This window comes from Anomalospiza imberbis, chromosome 1 (assembly GCF_031753505.1).
Source record: "Anomalospiza imberbis isolate Cuckoo-Finch-1a 21T00152 chromosome 1, ASM3175350v1, whole genome shotgun sequence".
NCBI lineage: Eukaryota > Metazoa > Chordata > Aves > Passeriformes > Viduidae > Anomalospiza > Anomalospiza imberbis.
This window is the reverse complement of record NC_089681.1, coordinates 134,932,365-134,956,862: the sequence shown is the minus strand read 5'-3', so window position 1 is coordinate 134,956,862 and position 24,498 is coordinate 134,932,365. Positions and strand designations below refer to the sequence as shown.

The following is a 24,498-nucleotide window of genomic DNA, read 5'->3' as shown; positions in this document are numbered from 1 at the left end:
TTCCTCGTCTGAATTCTTGGATTTAAGTGTGGTGGGAAATGCTGTAGTGTTGCCAGACATGTTTGTGTTCACAGCTCACACAGATCTATTTCAAGTGCTAGTGTTTTTATAACTTTTGGGAGTAGAGACTACGACATTTGAGATATGTCTGTTAACATAAATAACTTTAACCTGAGCACGTTCAGTCTGCGTAGTATAACTCAATCAGTTGCACAGTGAGTGATTATATTCCTTAGTCAACATTAGTTTCAGGGAAACTCAGTAGATTTAAAAAAAATGAAAATGAGCTGTTGTAGGTTTGAAATTGAAGTATAACTGAGCTTTTTCCTGTGTCCTAGTTGCTGTCGTGAAGTAATCTGTAAATGCTTCTAATTTATCACTTTGGAAGCAAGTGAAACAGGAAACATTTTAAATCGTAGTGTCAGGATTTGGTGTGAATTCTGTTGCTTTTCCTTTTTATTAATGTTTCTAATTTGCAGCTGGGTTTTTTCGGATATGCTTTTTAATTTCAAAAGTTACTATATTTTTCACCCCAGACAATTTAGAGGCATGTTACTGCTAAACTGTCCTGTACTTTGTTTATTGCCTTGCTCTCAATGTACATTGCCAAATTTTGATGGTACAAGTGCTGCCTTACAGAACTGTTAGTGACTGTCGGAACAGCACAATGCAGCACACGCAGTTGTGTTCGCACAAAGCAAAGAATAAACCTCTGTCTGTGAGTGTTCATTGGTTTCAATGGGCTTTTCAGTAGCTCTGCATATTACAATTCTTAGCACCTAGAGTACATTCATATTCATTACGGCAGTACAGTTCAGCCCCTGCTCGTGACTTGATTTTTTTTCTTTTCCATCCCCTCCTCTACCAGAGTGTAAAGTAAAATGATTTTTTTAGTGCTAGTAATGTGCTCTAGAAGATGTTACGGCTCTTTTCTCAGAATGATGGAAAATGCATCTTTTGGCTTCTTCCATCTTGTAAGAAACATATTAAATACTAGAATATTTAAAGCTTTTTGGAATCTTTCATGATGACCCTTGTGGCTATTGAGACTGAGAGATGCTGGGCATGTATGGCATGCAGTCGTTTCTATGAACAATTAGTGGAAGAACTGATTGGTATGTAGTAGTCCCATCTTTTAAAGGTCTGAATACTTGCTTCTTTATTTGACTGTATGGAGGATGGGGGGATTGGTTCTTTGAATGCTTGATAGCTGTTTAAAATGCTTTTTTTGTTTGCTTGTAACTTGGCTGTTTTACTCGAACACTCTTTAAACCAAATGGCTTTTGGTAGTCTGCCCCTGTTTATTGTAGATATCTGTCTCAAGTTCAAACTTACTGATACAATAAGTGTGGGTTTTGCTTCTGCATATAAACAAAAATTCTCTATTTGCAAATAATATTGAGAGACTAGCAAATAATTTCTGTTTCTTTTGCACACAGCAAAATTGATGATTTTTTGCCTTTATCTCTAATGTGCAATTATCATCCTTATGAAATATGTAACAAGCTTCTCTTAATGAAAAAAAGTACATTTGACAGTGTGAATTAATTGTACCCTTTTGTTTGTTAGAATGACTTCGTGTTTAAGATATCTGATATGCCAGTAATGAGAAGTTCAGACAACTATTGATTTGAGCATTTGATTAATGCATGTAATATGTTAATGTATGGCATATTACCTTTGTAGATGAACCGACTAGTCCTAGTATTGACCATGATATTGCACACATTCCTGCTTCTGCTGTTATTTCTGCATCTGCTTCTCAAGCACCAGCTATAACAGCTGTTCCTCCCAGTCCTACATCTCCAATCCCTTTAATTCGGCGACAACTTTCACATGATCATGGTGAGCGTTGATTTAATTCTTTTTCTCTTGCAACTTTTTTCCTTTCACACTCTGGAGATCAGGAGTGAAAATTGTAAACTCTTTATTGCTTGAAATAAATCACAAAAATGTAATGCAAGTTCCTGCATACTCAAAAATTTCTGTTTCTTTGTAGAATCCATCCGACCTAGTGTCCTGGATAGCCAGCCTGCCGCAAAAACTGAGAGATCAAAGTCATATGATGAAGGACTGGACGACTACAGAGAAGAGGGAAAATCGTGAGTTCATGGAAAAATTAGTTAATTTGGACATCTGGTTTTTTAAGCATCTAAAATCTCATTTTAACATTTGTTTTTCTTCCAACAGATCCATTAAACATGTATCTAGTTTAAAGGGGATTAAGGTAAGTAAATATATATATAGCAACTCCTAAACATTACCCATAGTGCTATGACAAATGGTTTTAATTATACAGGTCTGTTTTATGAAGTGATGTGCTAAACAGACAGGAAGTTTATTGGAATTGCTACTGATCAAATTGCTGATGTATGCATCATATAACTAAACATGGTCTTTTCTTTCCTGGACCCATCACATGGTCCTTGATTTTCATTTTCCTCAGTCTCTGTAAACAGAGCGTATTAAATATGGTGGCCTTTTGTGAAAACTCACTAATGAGAGTCTAAGAATCGGGAAGTTTCTCAAAGTATTCTTGGCATGTGTAAGGTACGTGCAAGTTTGCACACTATTGTGTGTAAACTTTAGAAATTATGTTTTCCCGGGACCATATTCCCGGGGACATTTTTAAAGTGAGAAACGTCTTGAACATAGGAACGGTAGGCAAATGTCTGTGTCTGTAGAGTTACACTGCAGGGTTCTTTCTGTGATGTTTGCTCTAGGTCCCAGACAGTCAGAAATCTTCAGAAGACTCTGGTTCCCGAAAAGATTCTTCTTCAGAGGTGTTTGGTGATGCCTCCAAGGAAGGATGGCTCCATTTTCGACAGCTTTTTACAGACAAAGGAAAGGTACCTGTCATTTTTGGTTTTTTAACCTAGGACAAATGCTAAGCTGGTGACAAACTAAGATAAGAAACTTCAAGCCTTCCTGTTTAGGTTTTTTAATTTTTGGGGGGTGATAATATCATCAATAAGAATGTAAAAATTTTAGATCTGTTAGAAATTGACTTCAGTCAATTCCTCAGCTTTGTCTGCAGACTGTTTTCCAGACTCTTTTAATTTTACATTTCAAAGCATCAGTTGAAATAAACAAATTTCCAATTACTAATTAAATAATAAGAAACAGTCCCTTTGTTGGTATAGTTGCATTTTTTCCTCTTTCCTAATAATGAAAAAAGTTGTGATTTTTATGAATGTTGCAGAGTTGAGTTCAAATTAACCTTCTGCACAAATATAGTTTAAAGCTTAAGGAAAATCAGGTGTCTGGATGTGCTGTGGTATGAAAATGCCATTCTGACTTGGAGGCAGTTTAAAAGGCATGGGCAAGAGTTCCCTAAATACCAGACCAGAAATTCTGATTCTGTTTCTTACCTGCTGTCACATGTGAGCTCACGCTCAGTGATTGGTCAGGGAGGCAGGTTATGGAGCAATTCACTCCTCTAATGGAGAGCAATTGGTGAATCCCACTTTGTGTAGTCTTTCTGCCAGCCAGGTGGATAGCTTTTCTGTGTAAAGCTTCTGGAGGTAGTTTTGCAATCCAGAAAGGGGCACTGTAACAAGTAAGCAATCTGACACCTTGGTTGCTGTTTTTCAGCGAGTTGGTGGGAGCATTCGGCCATGGAAGCAACTGTATGTTGTTCTTCGAGGTCATTCACTTTATTTGTACAAGGATAAAAAGGAACAAGTGACCCTCTCTGAGGAAGAACAACCTATAAGCATCAATGCTTGCTTGATAGACATCTCGTACTGTGAAACCAAGAGGAAAAATGTATTTAGACTCACCACTTCAGACCGCGAGTATCTGTTTCAAGCTGAGGACAGAGATAATATGCTAGCATGGATTAAAGCAATACAAGACAACAGCAACTTAAATGACGAGGTGATTGTATAATATTTAAAGCAGAAGTTGTAGTTTTTGCATTTTAATTAAAAATGTATTCTGATTTCTTGTAATTAATACTTGAACAGAAGAATTAATTTTAAATAAACCAGTTGACCAAAATGTGTACAGGAACAAAAAAGAAAATGAGTTGAAAGGAAGGGTAACAGTAAATTAATAGAGTTTTAAAAAGTCAGTGTAATCATTATCAGAAAACAGATGTTTGAAATAAATTAGTTCATGCTGTTGCTGATTTGACTAAAGATACACTTTATAGTAAACTGGTCTGCCAAAAATACCTAACTGTTTTTAAAAAGATAATTCTAGCAGGTTCAGGACCAGTGTGGTCTCTCTTCAGAATTGCATTGCAGAGTCTGCATTGCAGAGTTTGTGCAGTAGCACAGTGTGAAGAGTTTCTCAGTAGTTAAAAAATGAAACTTTGAAGATATCTGTTTCTCTGATTAAAAGCTGATGTTTCTATGAATTAAGTCAATGCTCATTGCCAAAGGCAGACATCTGCTATTGTACGTAAGGTATCAATATCTGTCCCAATATTGTCCATTGTGTTTTCATTGCAGTGATGAGCAACAGAAAAATATTTTTATGTCTGTGGTCATGTACATCTACTCAGATTCAAAATAATTATCCAAAGTATTACACAGATAGATAAAAAATTAGATTTGAATTAATGTCTTTTCAGCTGTATTTGTAATAGCAATTAGTTTTCTAGCTACTATGTGCACAGAGGATTGGATTTCTTTGAGTAGTAATATGTGTTTACTTGCATTTTTTGTGTTTAAACTTACTTTCAGTTTAAGAGGTATTAATTATGCTTTGGAAAAAAAAAACACCTGTAAATTGCAGTACTTGATTTGTAATTACTTTTATTTTCCCTTGTGGTTTTTCAGTGTTTTGTCTTCACTGTTCTCAGGAACTGCCTCTTAGGATGTTTGGTTTGGTTGAGGGTTTGGGTTTTTTAAAGTGGACTGAATTGTTGAATTCTATACTTATTTGCTTGCCAAAAGAGTTTAATCATATTCTGAAAGGATTCTATTTTCTATTTTATAAGATTATAAAGTATTTCTCAATTTATTTTATAGGATACTGGTGTTACTAGTAGAGATCTAATTAGTCGAAGGATTAAAGAGTACAGTACAATGATGAGGTGGGTGAATTACATGTTGCCAGTGGTTTTTGTAGAGTTCTTATTTAGCTTCTTTCAACTGAAGTAGTTTCTCTTGCTCAGTTCTTCAAGCAGCAAAACAGAACCATCTCCCAAAACACCTCGCCAGAGTCTGAGTATCAGACAGACTCTACTTGGAACTAAAGCAGAGCAGAGGACTCAGACTCCACATTCTCCTAAGGATGAGACAGAAAGGAAGATTCTCACTAAAGGTCTGTATGTTTTGTGTAATTCTTTAGTTCCCTTCGGCTATCCAGGTGCCCTTCTCAGGTATTTTTAAATTCATGAATATATAGATGCAAACCAAGTATTAGCCCAGGGGTTTTAAGCTGCAGCTTTAGTCACTTATTTTTAGGAACTACTTAATCTCAGATCCCGAAACTTTCATTTTAGGCCCCTCTCAAGAGGTTTTTGTGATTTTTTTCCCCTTCAGCTCTATGTAGGGCTAACAGCAGTAAACACAGGTGCTAAGCTTCTTGAGAACAAAATTTTACCAAGCTTTGGAAATAATTTTGTGCTTAATTCCTACTTCTGTCTCCAGCTGACTTGGAACTGATAAGGTAAATTTTTCCAATAAAGCGCTTTCAAAGTGTAGAACAGATTTTTTTTTTGTTTTGTTTTAATTTTTAAAACACAAGAATTAACTTGTATTATTTTTTCCAAAACAAAATTAATGCTTCCTGAGTTCTAAAAAAGTCTGATGAGCTGGCAGTGCAAACTTGAATCAGCATCTGAGCTCCATCAAATAATGTCACAATCTACTCCTTTTTATTCTCTTTTTCTTTTCTTTACTTTTTTTTCACATTGTGTGTAAATATATAGTACTTCACATCAGACTGTTTAAAAATGATTGTGTAGAAATTCAGGCAACTGGATAAGCAACCACTTTTGATCAACCATTTAGGAGTGATTCAGTCTTGAATTTAAGCTATCAGTGAATTCTGGTTTTTGTTTCCAAAAAATGTCCCTTTGCTTCTGCAGTGCTATCCATGTAACTAAATTGCACATGTTGGGTAAATCTCAAAACTACTGAAAGAATATCTCCAGAAATAAGAAAAGTAGTACTTAATGTGTTAGATGACTTGTGGTGCAAGATAAATATGAATTGCAATTTGTTACAAGAATTCTATAGGAGAGGTAAACAGAGAAACTGAACTTTTAATCTGTTTTTGGATAGGGAATATTTTAAGTGAGTAATGTTTGGAATTACTTAGGAGTGACTAAAATCTGATAATTTCTGAAAGAGTGAGTGTCTGCGCAAATGTGAGCGTGGCTCTAGAGTCTGATGGGTATTTCATGCAGCATTGTGATTCCATGGAGACTTAGTGTTGTGCTACTAAATGTAGATTTAATTTTTTAAAATTTTAGTAGTTTATATAAATTTCAAGTTTAAATTAGTAGTTTATCTACTTTTAGTCATAGAATGACAAAATGCCATAGTAGCATCCAGCTTCTTGCTTTTCTAAGTCCGGGGTGTGAGTATGTTCAGATTTATCTTTTGAGCCACAGAAGAATAACAGAATTTGTTGCATAAAGACATGTAAAGGCTTGTTGCATAAAGGCTGGTAAAAGCTAAAAACACAGCAGGTGTTACTTGCTCTTTGCAAATCTGTTACCTGTATTTACAGTCAGTTTTGTAGCATAAATGTTCTTATTTTTCTTCTTTATTTTCTTTTTTTTCCACTGTCCTAACAACAAAAAGATGAGACAAGCCCCCCAAAAGACAAAGGGACATGGAGAAGCATTATGAGGAAGACATTTGAAAAGAAGCCCTCTGCTGTTGGAACATTTGGTGTTAGACTAGATGACTGCCCTCCAGCTCATACCAACAAAGTATGGAAGTGGTTTTTCTTTCATTGTGGATTTAAAATACTTTTTTAATCAATTACTTATCTATACAACTCTCTTTTTCAGTATATTCCACTGATTGTTGATATATGCTGCAAACTGGTTGAAGAAAGAGGTCTTGAGTACACAGGTATTTACAGAGTGCCTGGAAATAATGCTGCCATCTCAAGTATGCAAGAAGAGCTCAACAAAGGAATGACTGACATTGATGTTCATGATGATGTAAGTCTTTAATCACACTATTTTCGTGTTAAAATCTCCAAAACTTTTGGTTGTGTTATGATCATAGAAATATAAAGCATGTCTGACCTTTTCTTTTAAACACGTAGAAATGGCGTGACCTGAACGTGATCAGCAGTCTGCTGAAATCCTTCTTCCGAAAGCTCCCAGAACCCCTCTTCACCAATGGTAGGTTGTTTTCATTACAGTTTTGTCATAAGGAATTGCAGTTGAACAGGAATTGCAGTCTTACAACATTCAGATGATTTGAGAGAAAATTCAGGGAAATCATCCCCACTCTGCATTAAATGTTGTCTTTCCTAAAGAGTAGGGAGTCATGGTGATCATCTTAGGAATGAGAGGTGTAAATATAATTTCTGTGATGTGAAGGGATTATGACTATGCAACCAAAAGAGAAAAACTTTCAATTCCACTGTTGCAATATTCAGTGAAAGCTGTTTTGGTTTTTTTTTCCCATACTGTCATACAAAACATACACTTACAATATAATGGGCTAATTTATGACTTCCAGAAGTCATTCTTTTACGTATGTTACTAGTGTTCAAGGGGGAGTGGGACTGGCAAATGGGGATTTATATGCATACATCTATAGATCTAAAAACTCATATATAATTTGTACTTTTTTAACAGACAAATATGCAGATTTTATAGATGCCAATAGAAAAGAAGATCCTGTTGAGCGTCTGAAAACACTGAAGAGACTGGTAAACTAAAATCAGTTGTGTTGTAGGTGCACTACAAAATTAGCATTAAATGTTTGGTGTTCTGAATAGTGATTGTTTCTTTCAGATTCATGATTTACCTGAACATCATTATGAGACCCTCAAGTTTCTTTCTGCACACCTGAAGACAGTAGCAGAAAACTCAGAAAAGAACAAGGTATTAGAAAGAAATATATAATGCATTCTGGTTTGTATCATTAAGTGTTTTTTTGGTTTTTTTTTGGTCTTTTTTTTTTTTTTTTGGTTCTTTTTGGGTTTTTTTTTTTGTTTGTTTGTTTTGTTTCGGTTTTTTTGTGCAGGATCATTTTTAATTAAGGTGATAATTTATTCTTGTAGATGAAATTAGGGAGTGTTGCTATGTGGAGAAAATTTTTGTAATAGACTAAGTACTCCTGGAAAATATGCACATGTTTAGTGTGAATTAAGTTTATTCAGACTGGTAGTCAGTCTTTTGGGAATGACTCTTTGCATCCTAGCTTTATCTCACGTCTGTAAATTTCCTGTGATCTAATCTAGATACCAGTAAGACTGTGCCTGGGCAGGGCACAGGTGAATAAACCTGCTGACAGAGGTTGTCACATCAGCTTTCTTTGAAGCCTGGCTTCTGGATGCTTGAGAGATTTTTAAGACTAGGATTTGCTGTAGTTAATTGAGTGATTACCCTAAAGATGCTGTTTGGCTGGTTTTAAGAAGGAAAGATCATAATATAAATGGTGGTAGTTCATCACTACTGGATCTTTTTCCACCACTAAGTATAACTTCTTGTAATTTCCATATGGTAGGAAAGAGGTGGTTTGTGTTACGTGCTCCTGTGCATGCTATAGTCCTTCAGTAAATGCTAATAATTGTGTCCCATTTTTCAGCTCTCAGGGAGGGGTAGCTGAGTGCAAAGCTGTCCATAATATGGATGTGCTTATGGATGCTTACATCAGGGCAGGTAACGTGGTGGCTTGGCTACCAATGTGCAGGGAACAGGGAAAAATTTGGTATAATTGATGGTATATAGAAGAGCCTGTGGCCAAATAATTTAAATCCTCTTAAATAATTTAAAAATCAGTTGGGGTGAATATGATAGGTTATGCAAATAATACCTTCCAGATAAATATGAAAGAAAAGTATTTGTGTATTCATTAAAAAAAACCAACAAATTATAAACTTTAGCAAAATTACAGATGATATTACAAGGAAATTGTAGTAAATATAATTTTTGAGTGCAGTGCTTAAAGGAAGCTTTTCCATAATTTTATGGTTTTGATGGGCTGTATAAATGTTGCTAAATACTGTTAATATTGTTGAATGTGTAAGGCTAGATCAATGAGGTGGTGTTACAATTGTGTGACTTGTCAAAAGACAGAGTTCAAGAGAGCATTAAGGGCTTGTGTCATGTTTGCAACTTTCTTCTGATAAGCACAAAGTCTTTGCTTCCTGTGTATTACTGGTCTGTTCTATACCAGAACAGTAAACTCTTAAGTTAAAGAAGCAAAACTAGAAGGTAAGTTCTGTTGCTTCTTGAAATTATTTGTCACAGATGTAACATTAGTCATATACTTAATTCACTTCTAAAGTAGTGACCTGATCACACAACGCCAAGCCTGTCTCACAAATAGATGTCTTGGGTCCATGATGTTTGTTTTGCCACCTCCTCTGAAGCTGGTGCAAATTGAATGAGGTCTTTGTCGGTAGATATAATACAGTATTTCATTACCAGCTTAATTTTTTGTGTATGTCATGTAAGTGTTTTCAGGAAAAAAAAAAACTGGGAGCTATCAATGCCTTTTTTACAAAGCAAAAAATTCTGAAAACATCAATGTTTCCAAGCATCAGTGTTTCTTTAAGGAAAGAAGAAAAGATCCCCCTGAAAGTGTAAAAAGTATGTCTGGGTTCTTGAGTTTTTTGTGCTTGTGGAGCCATTTGCTTGCAGTAGGTTAAGGAAGGCTGGAATTCCGAATTGTAAAAACGTTGGGTATATTTATTGCAGCTGAATATAGGAGAGTAATGTATTTTTAAAAAACTCTTTCATGTCCTTATTTTAAATGGTTCTCATATATATTAATAGTGTTGTATTAATGTACTTAGCCCATATTACTGTATTTTCTCATTATAAATGTATGATGTGGAAATATTTCATTTCTTAGATGGAACCAAGAAACCTGGCAATAGTATTTGGTCCAACACTTGTGAGGACATCTGATGATAACATGACACACATGGTTACCCACATGCCAGACCAATATAAAATTGTAGAAACACTCATCCAAAAAGTAAGTGGATGCATTTCATTATTGAAAAAATAAAACCATACACAGATCAGCCAGTTTGGTTCTCACTGGGCCAGTTTGGGTCTGGTATTTATTCATCAAACTCTCACTTTCAGTAAAATCTATGTTTGATTGTGCCACATTTGGGTTTTGGATTTCCTGTGGGGTTTTCACCTTTTTTATTTTAACTTTTAGCATGACTGGTTTTTCACAGAAGATGATGCTGAAGAACCTCTTGTAAGTATTATGGCATAAATACTTGTTCTAACTGTCTTAGTTTAGAATCTGCTTCTGCTGCCTCTAGAGCACCTGTGTAGTTTTTACTATGTCACTGTATGGTTTGCTCTTCAGAAGCCCCTTTTTAGCTTTCCAGTCCTTGTAGTAATGAATTCTATTTTTTTTAAAAAGCAAGCCATGCATTTGTTTTAAAAGCATAAAGGAAAATAGGACATGCTTTCCTCATGTTCTTCAGGTGAATAATGCAGTTTTCTAAATGCTGTTGAATCATAATGAACTATTTGTGAAACGATGATGAAGAGATCTTTGTTTATTAACTGTAGACAGCAGTTCAGGAGGAAAACACTGTAGAATCTCAGCCAGTGCCAAACATAGATCATTTACTCACCAACATTGGAAGAACGGGAGTATCTCCTGGAGACGTATCAGGTAACTCTTGCCTGGACAGTGTTAATCCATAGGCTAGAATAACCTACTCTGTTAACTCAGTGTAACTCTCTCTTCCTATTTTCTTTTACTAATAAAATGTTTTCCTCTTTTCCAAAAGATCATTTAACATTTCTTAAAGACTTGAATTGTTGATAATCATGCATGATATAATTGGGAAGACTTTTTTTATCTAACAGGAACTTAATCATGAAAAGATGAGGCTTGCACATAGTATTTTATTTATTCACAGTAACCCATACAATCATCATCGTGAGGTCAAGCAGATACGCTGCTATAAAGTGGTTTGTTGTGATGGCAGAAAGACTGATCTTCAGTGGTGTTCTAATATTGCTCCTTCCCAGCGTTAGGAATGCAAAACATTGAGTTACGTTTTTTTGTCAAATGATGGACACTTTAGTATGTTGAAGTATGTTTATACTAAAGCTGGTTTCCTTCTGTTTATAAATGCCATCCTCTTTTGTGGCTAAGGATAAGCATTACAGGCTCTTTTTTGGTGACTTTTTCCCTTCCTCCCTTCACTCTACTTACTATTGCACTAACCCAGCATGTTGTATCCCACGAATGTTATCCCTTCGTCTCTAGCTTTTGTTTCAGTTTTCAAAGGGTTGTTCAGCACTTACTGAAACAGTCACTTTGTACTGATGTTGTGACAGGCGAAGTGGGAGGAGTCTATCACACGGTGATGTCATTAGTGGATTCTGTGATGTCACTGATGGACAGCTGGAACTGTAGGAAGAAGGAGGACTGTTGCCCACACTGTAGCTGCCTTGTCTGCAGAAACCCCCGTTTCTTGTAAATGGAAAAAACCCCAAGTTGATCTGTGCTGTAAATTTTCTTTTAAGAGTATTTTAAACAGATCAATGCTACTTTTTAAAAGTTTTTCTGCTGTTTCTTGTTATCTCTGAAGCAGACCCTGAGGAGAAATAGCATGGTATGGTCTACCAGTCTTTCTAGTCATAAAGCATTAGCCATGTGTCAAAAAGGGGTGTGGCAGGGGGCTCAGCTCTTTCTTCCCAGGGAGAAAGTCCCAAGTTCATGATTTTTAGTCATCTTGCTAGCCCCTTCCTACCCCCTTTATAATTGTATAATCTTGGGTTTTGCGAGACAGTGAAACTATGGTGTCCATTTTTCATTTCATAAAAGCGCTTCTTGTGGGAAAGTACAAAACTGATAGCTGCTGACATTTAGACAATTTAAAAATAAAATTTTACCTGCATGTAGTAAGAGGTGGAGAGAGATGTATAATTGGGGATTTACACAGAAAATATGACTTAATTCCTTTAAAACCTCACAAAAAGAGTATGACTACAAGAACCATGATTTGTACCTAGGTAGCCAACTGTACAAAGACACCCAATTTTGCTTTGTGTATCCTGAATCTCAGGAGAGTACACAGTGCCATCCTGAAAAGGTCTCTCAGCTGCGGTTTTGCAGGGGCTGTATACTTAAAGCATCGAATAAACATTAGTATTTCTGTTTTTTATTTTGAAGAACAGGGCTCCTTTGCCATTCCTATCATTGAGCTGGTTCTGCCTACAATTCACAGCATCCTTTCATGGCGGTGGCTTTCTGTGGTGCAGCTTGCATCTTTGTGAGCTCTGACTATTCACTCTGTTCTGATTTTAATTTGCTTCACATCTTGTTCTGTGCTTGTCTTTTTCATAAGTCCAGCATTGTCTGTAGCAACAATTAAAAAGTTGCACAGAACTGAGCAGAATTTTTTTGAATTTTTCCACAGATTCAGCTACTAGTGACTCAGCAAAATCTAAGGTAAATAATTTTCTGATATCATATAGTTACAAGCTTCTGAAATCTGTTAGATGCTTCCTTTATTAAATCACTGATATGCAGCTGTGCTATAGAGCTTACGTAGAATTTCTTGAGTAAGTGGTAGTACTGTTTTCTCATAACCTATTTTTGAAGTGTTACAATGGAAAAGGACTCGTGTGCAGTTAGCTGCATCTACCAAAGCAGTCAGCTGCACACAGCAACAGCTTTGTTCCAAGCTCTCACAATTGTGGGCACTTACCTCCTTCTTGTGTCTCATTTAGTAGAGGCAAAAGTATATAAAGTATGATTCCTGTTGTTGGCATAGTGCTAACTCACAGAGAGTATTTATGTTTCTCTATTTCACTGAGAAAAGTATACTTAGAATTCAGCCTGTTTTTCAGCAGGTAGTAGCTCCTCCTCTTAGAAGACAAAGACTGTGGTTAAAGGTTGCTCTGCAGAATCTCCCCCAGAAGTATTGCTGTGCTTGGGAGGAACGCCTCACGAAGCAGGGCAGCGAGACTGGGACGTGGCTGTTCGTTCAGTGACAAAGCCCTCATGTGACACATTTGGTTTGTCCCTCGTGTGGACAAACCTTTGTCTCCTGGGCTGTTCAGTAGTTCTAACACTGGGTGTCTATAGCATAGGCTCACAGGGCAGCACACAGCGGACCTCAGTGAGGTCATGGCACAGCTCTGTGCTGGCCTGCGTTCAGGTGTGGCACTGATGCCCCCTTGGAGCTGGGAACAGGACTCAGAGCATCCTTGTGGTTCATTGTGGAGATGCAAACACAGCTGCTCTGTGAGGATGTTTGGTGGCTCAGCTGTTTCCTCAGAATAGCCCAGTTTTCAGGACACCATGTCACGCACTGCCTATAGCAGTGAGGCTCTAAGTAGAAAAGGTGCATAGCTTTGAAGGGGCCAGGTGGTAATGTTAGAGTACTGAAAATAGTTTTTAATACATAAAATGGAATAATTTGGCTTGTACTTTTATTGTTTCTGTGCCATTTTAAAAGTAAATTCCTCTAAAATAAGGAAGTTTATTTTTAAATTTTCTACACTTAAACTAGTTATGAGTAACATTCATTTTATTGGCAGTAATTAATTGGTACCATTTACAAACAGTCTGAAAGGTGAAAGATTAACTGAAAAATGGAGCAATTAGCTTTTTTGAATAGGTAAGACCTTGAAAGGAGGAGTTGTGAAGTATCTGTGAAGCAGTTGCAAAACAGACTTGAGAAGGTTTCCTTACTGTAATGGGGTCTGCTTTATTAGTCAGTCAAAAACTAAATAGTGATATACACAAACCAGTCTTGGTTAAGTTTAAGGGACTCAGATAAAAAGTGGAATGCTCAGGAAGGAAACTGACTTAGTGGGCAATGTCATTTCAACTACAGAAGGAGCATGTACGTGTTTCCTGAATGAAGATGCACTTCCTACTGTGAAGCTTAGGATGTGTTTTTAAAGTGTTTCAGGCTTTTTGACTTTAATTATGCCCTCTCCCTTTTTTTAACAGGGTTCTTGGGGTTCTGGAAAAGATCAGTATAGCAAGGAACTGCTTGTGTCCTCCATTTTTGCAGCAGCTAGTCGCAAGCGGAAAAAAACTAAAGAGAAACCACAACCAAGTAGCTCAGAGGATGAGTTGGATAATGTGTTTTTCAAGAAGGAGCTTGCAGAACAATCTCGGGGTGACACAGCAAAAGAGAACACAGCTAAAGGGGAATATGAAAGAGAGAGAGAGGTAGGGCGAAAACAAAGGATGTTTGTCCTGAAGGAAAAAGAGAACAGCAGTAAAAAAGATGTGAATGTTGTAAAGGATGAAAAGAAGTCATTAAAGAAAGAAAATATCCTGACAGAGGAACCTTCACTGCCTTACGATGACAAATGTACAAAATCATCAAATATCAACTGTCTGCAAAGCATGCAGAAGAATAACCCAAAAATGGCTATTTCACAATCTTCTTCCCAGGTTGAGGAGACAGTGTCTGACTCTGGCACTATGCTAAGCACTTCCTCCCAGGCTTCCCAGCACAGATACTCATGCAAAAAGGTAGCCAGCCCTGAAATTAAACACAATGAGTTTTTAGCAGCTGATGTCAGCTCCATCACCTCAGATTACTCAACTACTTCATCTACTATGTATCTGACTGGTTTAGATGCCAGTATGCTGAGCCCTGAGGTGCAGTCAGTGACAGAAAGCAAGGGAGAAGATGCAGATGATGAAAGAAGTGAATTGATCAGCGAAGGGCGTCCTATGGAGACAGACAGTGAAAGTGACTTCCCTGTCTTTGCCACCAGCGCTGCTGCCGAAAGGCTGTCCAAAGGGAAAGTTCCAGAAGTGGTAAAGACCAGTCGGAGGAACTCTGAAGAAAGTGAAGTAAGTTGTACTGAGGGAAGTTCCACGCCAAAGTTAGAGAGTCGCAGACTTTTTAGCTCGCACAAACTTATTGAATGTGATACACTCTCCAGGAGAAAGTCTGCACGGCACAAAACGGACAGTGAAGGGTCAGGGGATGCGAAGAGTGAGAAGGATTTGCCTACTGTGACCAAAATGTTTGACATCATGAAAAAAGGAAGATCCACAAGCAGTTTAGCTACGTCGGCCAAAAGCGAGGCTGACAAACAAGAACCTACGTGGAGACTTAAGATTACAGACAGGTTAAAGTTGCGACTCAAGTCATCTGCTGATGATATGTTTGGAGTTGGGAATCAAAAAGCTAACTCTGCAGAGACTGCAAAGAGAAAGAATATCAGGCGAAGGCACACACTTGGAGGGCAGAGGGATTTTGCTGAAATAAGTGTCCTGAATGCTTGGAAAGCTCAAGAATCAAGTCAAAATAGAGAGAGAGAATCTGAGCTTTCAGCTGTGACTCGGTTGAAGCCAAAATGTCCAGCCCAAGACCTCTCGATCTCGGACTGGCTTGCACGAGAACGTTTACGCACTAGCACAACTGACCTTAATACGGGTGAAACTGGAAAGCCCAGACTTGAGAACACTAACTTAGCAGAGGTATCAAAGGTAGACCTGCCCTCATCTGCAGAGATGCAGGCAGATGAAGGCAGCTCTTCCAGCAGCTTGACTTTAATTAATAGAACACCACCTTCGGGACCATTTCAGCCACCAGACCAGGTAAATGGTGAAAATTATCAGAACATGAACAAAAACAACTTCAGCCCAGCAGTTGATGCCCATCCTCATAAACTGTCTGGGACCCAAGTGGTTAGATCTCGATTTTACCAGTATCTTTGAAATGGGAAGATATGTCCACTGCAGCAATTCATTAACTTACCCTCACACTTCCCAGTAACTCCGTGTGTGTGTGTGTGCGTGTGTGTGCGTGTGTGTGTGTACATATATAAATATTTTTTCCTGTACTGTTGTTGTTATGCAGCCTTCATTTGGGCTGGTTTCATCAATGTGCTCTGTGGAACGTCTTCACAGTGCATTACCACAGCCAGAAGAACACTAAAGTTAAAGTATATATATATATTTTAAGAAAAAGTATATTTGATGGCTGCATACAAATGTTGAGCAAAGCATCTGATGCAACATGCTGTGTAGTGTATACATGGTTTTCTGACTGAGAGTTGGCCTGGCATTAGTATGCAGGAAAATTGTTCTTTTGGTTTAGTCACTAACAAGTGCCTCATTATAAATTCATTTGGTTTGTTAGGGTGCCATATTGCTAAATTAGAGAAACTTATTACAAACAAATAAATGCATTTTACTGTTAATGACTTTCATTACATTTTACAAATGTTAACACAGGTGGCTACAGAGCTTCCATTCCTTAGGCATTCCAGTAAATATTGGAGTTTTATATTTCCAGTTTTAATACAGATTTTGAGTTTTATGTGACTTGAATTTCTAATCTTTCTGTAAAATAAGTAACTTAACTGTACATATTACATGTGTATCTTTTCTTCAGATACCAGATTTGATATAAATGTTGTAACATAGGCGTGTAGATAGTGGATACTGGATGGAACTGGTTTCTTTTATCGAGAATATAATTCTGCATGAAGACCTAATGAATCCAAACCTGTATCATGCCTGTGTGCATACCCACTTAAACACTGGAAATAAAATTGTTTTGGTGACTCTTTGTGTGATTCAAATTCTTTCTGATGAACAGTTCTCAAATGTCACGTTTATAAGTTGCAGTCAGCAACTGCTCTTGGGATCACCAAACCTGCAGTTCCTCCTGGATGAAGGACACCTCTCATTAATCTTTTGTTTGTGGGGCCACACTGTGCAGGTCAGCAGGTGAGAGAGATGCAGCTGGTTAAATATTTTCATCTTTATATATAATTTGATTCTAAGGTACGTAGCAAGAGCAAGTGGGTTTATGTTTAATGTGCAGGTTTTGTTAAGTCAGAATGAACATCAGTATCTGCCAGTCATGACAATACTGTAATTTGAGTTTTGGACTTTTTATAATTTTAACTAAAAAAAAATGTTTTTCTATCCTAAAAACTCATCTGTGTATGAACTCTGTCAATTCTATTTTTTTTTTATTGTATGCTCTTCCACACCTACTTGAAAACAAAGCAGCTCTTCATCACTTTGGGTGTCCCTGTGTCACTGTTTCTTGCTTGGCAGAGGATTAAACCTCTATCTATGTGTCCATTTACTGCGAGGAGAAGGAATTGTGGTACTGGGATGTGTTGGCTGATGTGCTTTTAGGCAGACCTCATTTCTTTCCCAAGTGACTGTTACAGTCCTGTGCTTTGATCTGCTGTGGTTTTGATCCTTCTGAATTATCATAAAAATTGGCTGTCAAGAAAAGTCCCAGATACAACAGCTGACCTCTGTGAAAGTTCTCAACATAATTGGGTGCATCTAATACCAGGTTCCACAAAAATGAGCCATGTTCTTGTGGTCTCCATGCAAAGTTCAAATGTCTTTTCCTCCCGGAGCAGACAGGAGGTGGGTGTGTTAGTTAGCAGTGTTTGGGTGTGTGGTGTTGGGAAGAACGGGTGTGTTTTGTGAAGGGCAGACGAACTGAGGATGGTTTTTGTTTCAGTCCTAACAGTGAAGTGTGCTTGAACGTCTTACTGGACTTTCAGAACACAGTGCTGTGATGCCTCTAATGCTGTTCATCAGCAAGTACCAATTGTCTTTTTCTGGAGCTGTATTTTGTCCCATCATTAGTCTCGGAAGCTTGTCAGTGGGTGCTGACCATCCACAGGAAGTCACAGAGGTCTCTGAGTGAAGGACTCTACTTAAGGAGGTGCACAGGGGGTCTGCACCTTCCTCTGCTTTGACAGCCATTTTGATGGGTTAATTTCCATTTTGTTGTGTTTACAGATAATTGATAATTTTACTCCTGAACCCTGACACATGGCTGTCAACTTCTGTCTTTGAGAACATAAACTGTAAATGTATTAAGTGAAGAAGAACACAAGATCATCTGAAAAATTAGGAACTTAGAAAACAAACATGCAAAACATGATTTGTGTTGACTGACAGTGCTGCAGGTACAAATTTATTTAACTTCATCAGCCTCCATGGTATTCTCTGCTGCTGCACTGGTAGCATGGAACATGTAGGGGAAACCCATGACTTTGGGGGAGAGATGCAGGGATCATCTGCCAGGGGCATCAGGGAGAGGAGGTTACTGAGCTTCCCTGAAGAAAGTAGTGAGTGACTGCATATCTGAGTCTGGAAAAATGCTGGTTTTTTTGCTTCTTGAAGACTGCCAAGATTTGGGTCACCTTAAATTTCAGCCAGTGTGGCAGCTAAGAAAATAGACATGTTTAGGAGTCATTGTTATGCCCTGATCTTAACAGCAGCTACCTCAGACCCTCATCTGTAGTGCTTTTTTTACTGTGTTGGGGATTTTTTTTTCTTTTTCCCCCTCTTGTGGAAGAGTAGGGTGACAGTCTGACTCAAGAAGGGAAGTGCATGCATACAGTAGACTGTCCTGAGGTGGATACTGTCAGTGTTCCTCTGGAAGCTGGATTCAGTGGGCTGGGGAGCTCCACAGGCTTGCAGAGCAGGTGAGGTGGGCAGGTATCACTGAGACCTCCCCCCCAGCTCAGCCACGTGTAGCCAGGGCAGATTGCTCTGGGCTGGGGCTATGGCTGGGTTTTGAATATTTCCACAGTTGAAAGCTCCACAACTTCCCTGGGCAAATTGTGCCAGTGTTTGGTCTTGGAGCAAAAAGGGATGTTTAATTTTAAACAGAATTTCTAAACATTGCCATTTGTGTCTATTTTTCGTTTCTGTATTTCATTAAAAGGATTTAGACAGGCTTAGAAAGTACTTCTGGTCTGAGGACTGTTTGCAGCTGTGAAGCTGCAAGTTGTTAGGGACAGGATAAGCTGAGATCTGATGGAGACATAATAAAATGTGTTGGTAGCAATGGTAATGTTTGGATTTTTTAAATGATTCCTAACAACAATTCCTGCTTCAGTGGTGATCAGTGGTTTAGTCTGAACTGCCTTTCTGGAGTGTGGCAGCTGGAAGGTGCTGTGTGACTGCTTTTTAAGATTTTTAAGGGCTTGTTACGATCCCCATTAGTATTGCTCACAGCACTGTTGATGTGGAATTAAGACATGGCCACAGTCCAGACAGTCTCATACCTTCTGTGTTGCTGCAGAGCTGAAGGAAAATTCTTTGCTGAGTTGCACATTAAGGGCCTTGGGTCTCTGTGCAGCCTCTGAGAGTCTCTCCACTTTGTTCAAGCACGAAAGAGTTTGAAATGTGGCCTCATATACTACAAAAAGCTGTGGTTTTGTTCCCAAAGGCAGATCGTAACACCATTCACATTTAGATAGTAATTAACCAATTAATTGTGCCAGCCTTTGGAAAGGGGTGTAGCCTGAAGGGGGGGAATGGCTTAAAGCTGGGCTGCAATACACCCAAAAGTGGTGCATGTACCTGTGGCTCTCAGTCATGAGACTGTAAAAAATCTGCCTTAACCATCTGCTGTCAAATCCATGAGTTTTTAAGCCTGCAGGAAGGGCTGCCTTTCGCTGGAGATCAGACGGGTTTTGGCCCTGTACACTTCATATGTCCTGCACATCCCTCCCTTTCCCTGCTATATGCACCCTCTTTGGCTCTGCCTTCCCAGCTATGTGTCCTGCCCAGCCCAGGGCCTCTGTGCCGTGTCACTTGGGGTGGTTTTGCTGCAGTCCCTCACTGTAGGAAGAACAGGCTGACACAGAGATTATGCTTACTCTGCTATGAAGTCCTTGGCTGGCTCTGACTGTGAGCTCCTTCAGTGAGCAGCTGCTTCACTGCTGGATTTCAGAGCAGTTTGCAGAGGTACCTGTCCCATGGCTTGAGCCAAACTTCAGTGGCAGCAACCTCTACCAAAACTGCTCTTCATAACCAGTTTGCAGTGGGAAGCCTGTCTTTTTCACTAGTGTCCAGGTCTGATTTCTTCTGTGTCCAAGGAATTTATTTACAAACTTGATGGTTTTGCTGAGTGACAGCCTGCGTACAGCTTTTCCCTGCCTGTGTTTGTGAAAGCCTGGTAACTTACTGCTGGAAAAGCAGGATGGAGAAGGAATAAACATTGTCTGGCTTGTGACACCAGCAGTGCTGCCTGTGCAGTGGGTTATGAGCTGGCTGAGCCTGTTGTTTCCTGGGGATGCTGCACCCCAACACTGAGCAGGTGCACCAAAAGTGCAGGGCACAATGTAGCTGAGGCCTTGGCTGGGTGTAGTGTTCACTGCCTGTTGGCAATTTTCACATCAGCACCACAGGCAGTGAGCACAGCGCTGCCTCACTGCCCGTGCACACCAGTGACTGTGCAGGGTCATTGGTTAGTTATACAACCATTATCTGTGTCTAAATTCAGCCAGACACAGAGATTGTGCTGCTGTAAGCCCTCACCTGCAGAGGCTCTGAGAAGCAGATGTGGGAGCAGTGCCAGAGCCACGGGGGACCCTGCCCGCCAGTGCCATGGCTCATGGGGGACACCTCACGCGCCATTACAGACGATCAGTTATTAGTAGGTCACTGTTGTTCAGTGAGTGTCCGATCCTTGGGCGGTGTTAGACAAACAGCTTAGGAACAAATCCTGCTACAGCCATCATTTAGCTTGAGGTTACATTTTGGCTGTGTAAAGGGGGAGCAGGGTACCCAGAGCTGGTGCTCTGTGTGTGCTGTCTGTTGCACAGGGAGCTGGTAACAAGCTATAGCACTGGATCAGGCAGGTTCCCTTTGGAGCCAGGGAATCCCGTACGCCATGCGTGAGCAAGCAGAGATCAGAGCAGGCACTGGAGCCACCAGTCCCTGCTGCTCTGCCCTGGCTGGAAGGGACCTGGCTCCACTCCAGAGGACCCTGTGGGTGCTCTGACCATGCCTCATGCTTTGCTTTGCCTTGGGCCCCCAGCTTGGCTCAGCCTGGCACTGAAGCTCCTGTGCTGGGGATGGCAGCAACCTGAGCCCGCTGGAGGCAGACTGTGTGCTGTGCTTCTGAGGGATGGCCCAGTGGTTATTCTCACCCTCCTGGAGGCAGACTGTGTGCTGTGCTCCTGAGACATGGCCCAATGGTTATTCTCACCCTCCTGGAGGCAGACTGTGTGCTGTGCTCCTGAGGGATGGCCCAGTGGTTATTCTCACCCTCCTGGAGGCAGACTGTGTGCTGTGCTCCTGAGGGATGGCCCAGTGGTTATTCTCACCCTCCTGGAGGCAGACTGTGTGCTGTGCTCCTGAGACATGGCCCAGTGGTTATTCTCACCCTCCTGAAGGCAGACTGTGTGCTGTGCTCCTGAGGGATGGCCCAGTGGTTATTCTCACCCTCCGAGGGCACCGCCTTGGAATGATGCTTCTAGGAAACTTCCCTTTTCACAAGGGGAAATACAACAAGGAATACCTCAAGGTGGAAGGGATGATACCTCATTCAGTCACTCAAATGTTGTTCATTGCTTGCTGGTTTTCTAACTTGGAGTTCCAGCAACAAGCTTTTATTGACAGCAATTTAAAAGACCCCATTTTGAAATTACTAACTAGGTGTAGCCTTAATCTGGGGAAAAATCAAGTCAGGTTTTCTCCTAATGGCTTAACATCCTCAGACAAACAGCTGAACAGCCAATTGAGACCATCCGAAAAGTTACTAGTGACAAAATACAAATATATAAGCATGCAGCCCTTTATTTTTGTAAAGATCTTTGCTTATCATAGTTCTGTATATTACATTATGGTGTTATACAAATAAATTTATTTACAAAACCATTAGCTATGCAAGTTTCTTGCTCTTCCCCTATTGAATTCATATCCATCTTTTTCAACCCTTCCCCATATATATTTTTAAGCATGCATAAAAATTAACTTTGGTGTGGTAAAACTACTCTATGTGCCCAGCCACATACAGTATTTATTTATTTATTTATAGATATTTATAGATATGTACAAAAGTTTGCCAGTATACAGAACAGTACTGAAGTGTACATTTTAAAATCCACAATGCAATACATTAATGGGCTACCAGGTCTCAGTAAAATAAAAATGAAGGCAAAAGGGTGGATTGAGCTAAGAAAAAAAGTAATCAGCAACTATCTATATGTGTAAAACAATTTATTTTTTCCTTGTCTGTCAAATTCTTAAATATAATCCGAATGGCAGTGCAATAAGTTGAGTTGCCTCATACACACATAAGACCAGTCTTGTTCTGTTTCTTGTGCAGAGGTTTACTGTCCAGCATACTACTTTCAAATGTACATTACAATAGTATCAAAATGTTTTGGCAAAAAGATCTCGAAAGGAACCATGACATTTGTTGACAAAAATAGAAATCTGTAACAAAGCTAAATAACACCAAAATAAAAGAAAAATATTTTAGTTTCAGTTTTACAGTTGAATATAATCACACTTTAGTATATCTCTGTTCACTTCTAGACCTCATAATGAAAAATAGCTTTATACAAAACAACTTAGTAAATTTTTAACCATACAATTCCCCATGCTCAGTACACCACTGTGCACACGCAGTCAAGTTCACTCACACACCTTCACACTTTTTTAAAGAGGTGCTGCCTATAGAAAGAAAATGCTCTTTTATCATTACAACAGCAACTGTTTTCCAAAAAGCTTCACTCTAATCTAGTGTAGTAATTCAGTATTTAGCACGTGATTAGTATTAAGCCTCCAGCAATACAACAAAATGGTTACATTCCCCGGTTAAAATATTGGCTGCGGATTCTTTGTACAAAAAGCCTTGGTGACCTGGCAGGTGTGCTGTGCTTAGCCTTTAGGATGGCTCCTTGACCGTGGATGGGGTGGACTTGCTGGCATTCCCGTTCTGTGCCTTGTAGCTGTTGAAACTAGGGGTGTGGATTGTCCTGATGCTCTTCATACCTTGGCTCAGGGAAGGGGGGGAGATAGAGGAGGGGGGGGAGGTAGAGGAGGAAGGAGGGTGTGGTCGGCCGTTCTGAGTCTGCAGCGAGAACGAGAGGTGGTGACCTTTCCCTGGGTAAGTGGGGCTCTGCAACTTGGAGGAGCCATTAGAGACAGAGGGGATGAGGGAGGTAGAGTAAGTTATGCGACCTGTCTGAGGACCGAGAAGGGAGGAGGAAGGAATGGAGGTTTTAGTAGGTGGGTTAAGAGGGTTAGAGCTGTCACCGCTAGAAGCAGGTGCTGAGCTGCTTTTCCCAGAAGTGGGAGAAAAGGCTGGGATCTTAGAAGCAGGTAGGGTGGGAGAAGTAGCTTTATAGTCCCCACCAGCTTTCTTAGCACTTCCATTAGCCTGCAAATAAAGACGTCAGGAGACAGTTTGTCAGAAAGCCAGTAACATGATAAACCAACAGGACCTGGGAAAACAGCCCTACAGAGAATCAGAACTAACAGTTCGAGGCCTGAGCTAAGTCCTGCAGCCATGGACTGGACCTGGTAGAAAACCCAAAGTGCCCAACGGAGAGTGCATAGAGAAAGAGCCAGGAGAGCTTTGTGAGAAGGCGCGACCTACGTGTTACAGACCAGGCACTACATCGGCCATGCTGCGCGGTATTAACGCGAGAGGGACGTCCCGCCGCGGGTTAATGTGCACCCACTGCCACCTACACCAACAGGTTAGTGTCCAGGGCTTCCTGTAAAGACTCTGAACAGAAGCATTCCCAGTTCTCCTACAGAACCACCACATTAACCAAATGGAAAGTAAACAGGTAGTTGACATCTCAAAATTACAGCTGAATACCACAGTTGAAAAAAAAATAAAAATAATAAATTAAGAAAAAAAAAAGCCAAACCCAATAAACAAACAGACAACCCAAAACCCAACCAAACAAAAAAAGCAGCAGGTGTTTTATTGCAGACATGCACGCACAAGCATGGTGAAAAGATCAGTACTGTCATGCCCCCAGGATCCAGGATGTCCAGTTTGACCTCAGGCATCCGATATTTGGTATAATCTCAGTCAGTTACTGGAGTTTTTAAATAAACAAACAACATGAAATGTCCATCCAAACACTGGGTTTAGGGTAAAACTACCTGTCTGTATTGGCGTGGATCCTGCAGCTTGTGCTGTTTGCCTGATTTCTCCGTGCTTCCTTGTCTAGTTTTTGAAGCCATGGGGACTGGCATCCGGCTTGTCTGGGAGGCAGCGCTGGAGCCCTGCAGAAACGAGTGGAGGGGCAGGGAGGGGAGACAAGAAGGCGTGGTCAGTGTGAGGGTGCTCGAACAGAGGAGTGCACACCATGCGCCGAAAACAAGCCGCAGTACTACATGCAGGGAAAGTTCAGGAGCTTCACACCGCAGGTGTTAATTCCAGAATCAAATGGAGAAAACTGCTCAGCTACTGATCAGCCTGGATTTCATGTCAGTGACACTCGTCATTTCACACAGCGGATTATTCGACCCAGCTCCCCTGCATTTGCCCATCACCAATCAGCAGCAAAGATTTTACAAAACCCCAAAAACCAATGGTCTATTAGCTGTTAGACACCTCGTGGGGAGCCCAAACAAG

At 39.8% G+C, this 24,498-nt stretch overlaps 2 protein-coding genes and 1 long non-coding RNA gene across 29 annotated transcripts in view; 1 reads left to right on the top strand and 2 right to left on the bottom strand.

The window, feature by feature from the left end:
* The window catches only part of ARHGAP21 (Rho GTPase activating protein 21), a 112,664-nt gene extending 95,980 nt beyond the window's left edge, over positions 1–16,684 (top strand). For 4 of the 5 annotated variants that reach the window (XM_068171611.1, XM_068171628.1, XM_068171620.1 and 1 more), the window contains 17 exons: positions 1,687–1,845; positions 2,000–2,102; positions 2,191–2,227; positions 2,724–2,849; positions 3,595–3,879; positions 4,980–5,044; positions 5,126–5,274; positions 6,765–6,895; positions 6,977–7,132; positions 7,240–7,318; positions 7,781–7,854; positions 7,940–8,029; positions 10,008–10,133; positions 10,326–10,367; positions 10,691–10,796; positions 12,556–12,587; positions 14,100–16,684. In XM_068171611.1, coding sequence (XP_068027712.1) covers positions 1,687–1,845; positions 2,000–2,102; positions 2,191–2,227; positions 2,724–2,849; positions 3,595–3,879; positions 4,980–5,044; positions 5,126–5,274; positions 6,765–6,895; positions 6,977–7,132; positions 7,240–7,318; positions 7,781–7,854; positions 7,940–8,029; positions 10,008–10,133; positions 10,326–10,367; positions 10,691–10,796; positions 12,556–12,587; positions 14,100–15,833 — 3,494 coding nt within the window. In that variant the 3' untranslated portion in view covers positions 15,834–16,684. The remainder of the gene's footprint in view (positions 1–1,686; positions 1,846–1,999; positions 2,103–2,190; positions 2,228–2,723; positions 2,850–3,594; positions 3,880–4,979; positions 5,045–5,125; positions 5,275–6,764; positions 6,896–6,976; positions 7,133–7,239; positions 7,319–7,780; positions 7,855–7,939; positions 8,030–10,007; positions 10,134–10,325; positions 10,368–10,690; positions 10,797–12,555; positions 12,588–14,099) is intronic. The other variant, XM_068171629.1, reaches the window with a different exon arrangement.
* LOC137461900 (uncharacterized) lies at positions 11,013–13,464 on the bottom strand. Its single transcript, XR_010993532.1, has 2 exons — positions 12,847–13,464; positions 11,013–12,494 (listed from the first exon to the last, which is right to left on the bottom strand). It is a non-coding gene; the product is annotated as an uncharacterized lncRNA (long non-coding RNA).
* Positions 16,685–21,674: 4,990 nt separating the features above from the next.
* The window catches only part of KIAA1217 (KIAA1217 ortholog), a 230,086-nt gene continuing 227,262 nt past the window's right edge, over positions 21,675–24,498 (bottom strand). For 22 of the 23 annotated variants that reach the window (XM_068171457.1, XM_068171418.1, XM_068171425.1 and 19 more), the window contains 2 exons: positions 24,024–24,146; positions 21,675–23,283 (listed from right to left, as the gene is read on the bottom strand). In XM_068171457.1, the coding sequence (XP_068027558.1) occupies positions 22,789–23,283; positions 24,024–24,146 (618 nt within the window). In that variant the 3' untranslated portion in view covers positions 21,675–22,788. Of the gene's footprint in view, positions 24,147–24,498 lie in introns of all 23 variants that reach the window. The other variant, XM_068171597.1, reaches the window with a different exon arrangement.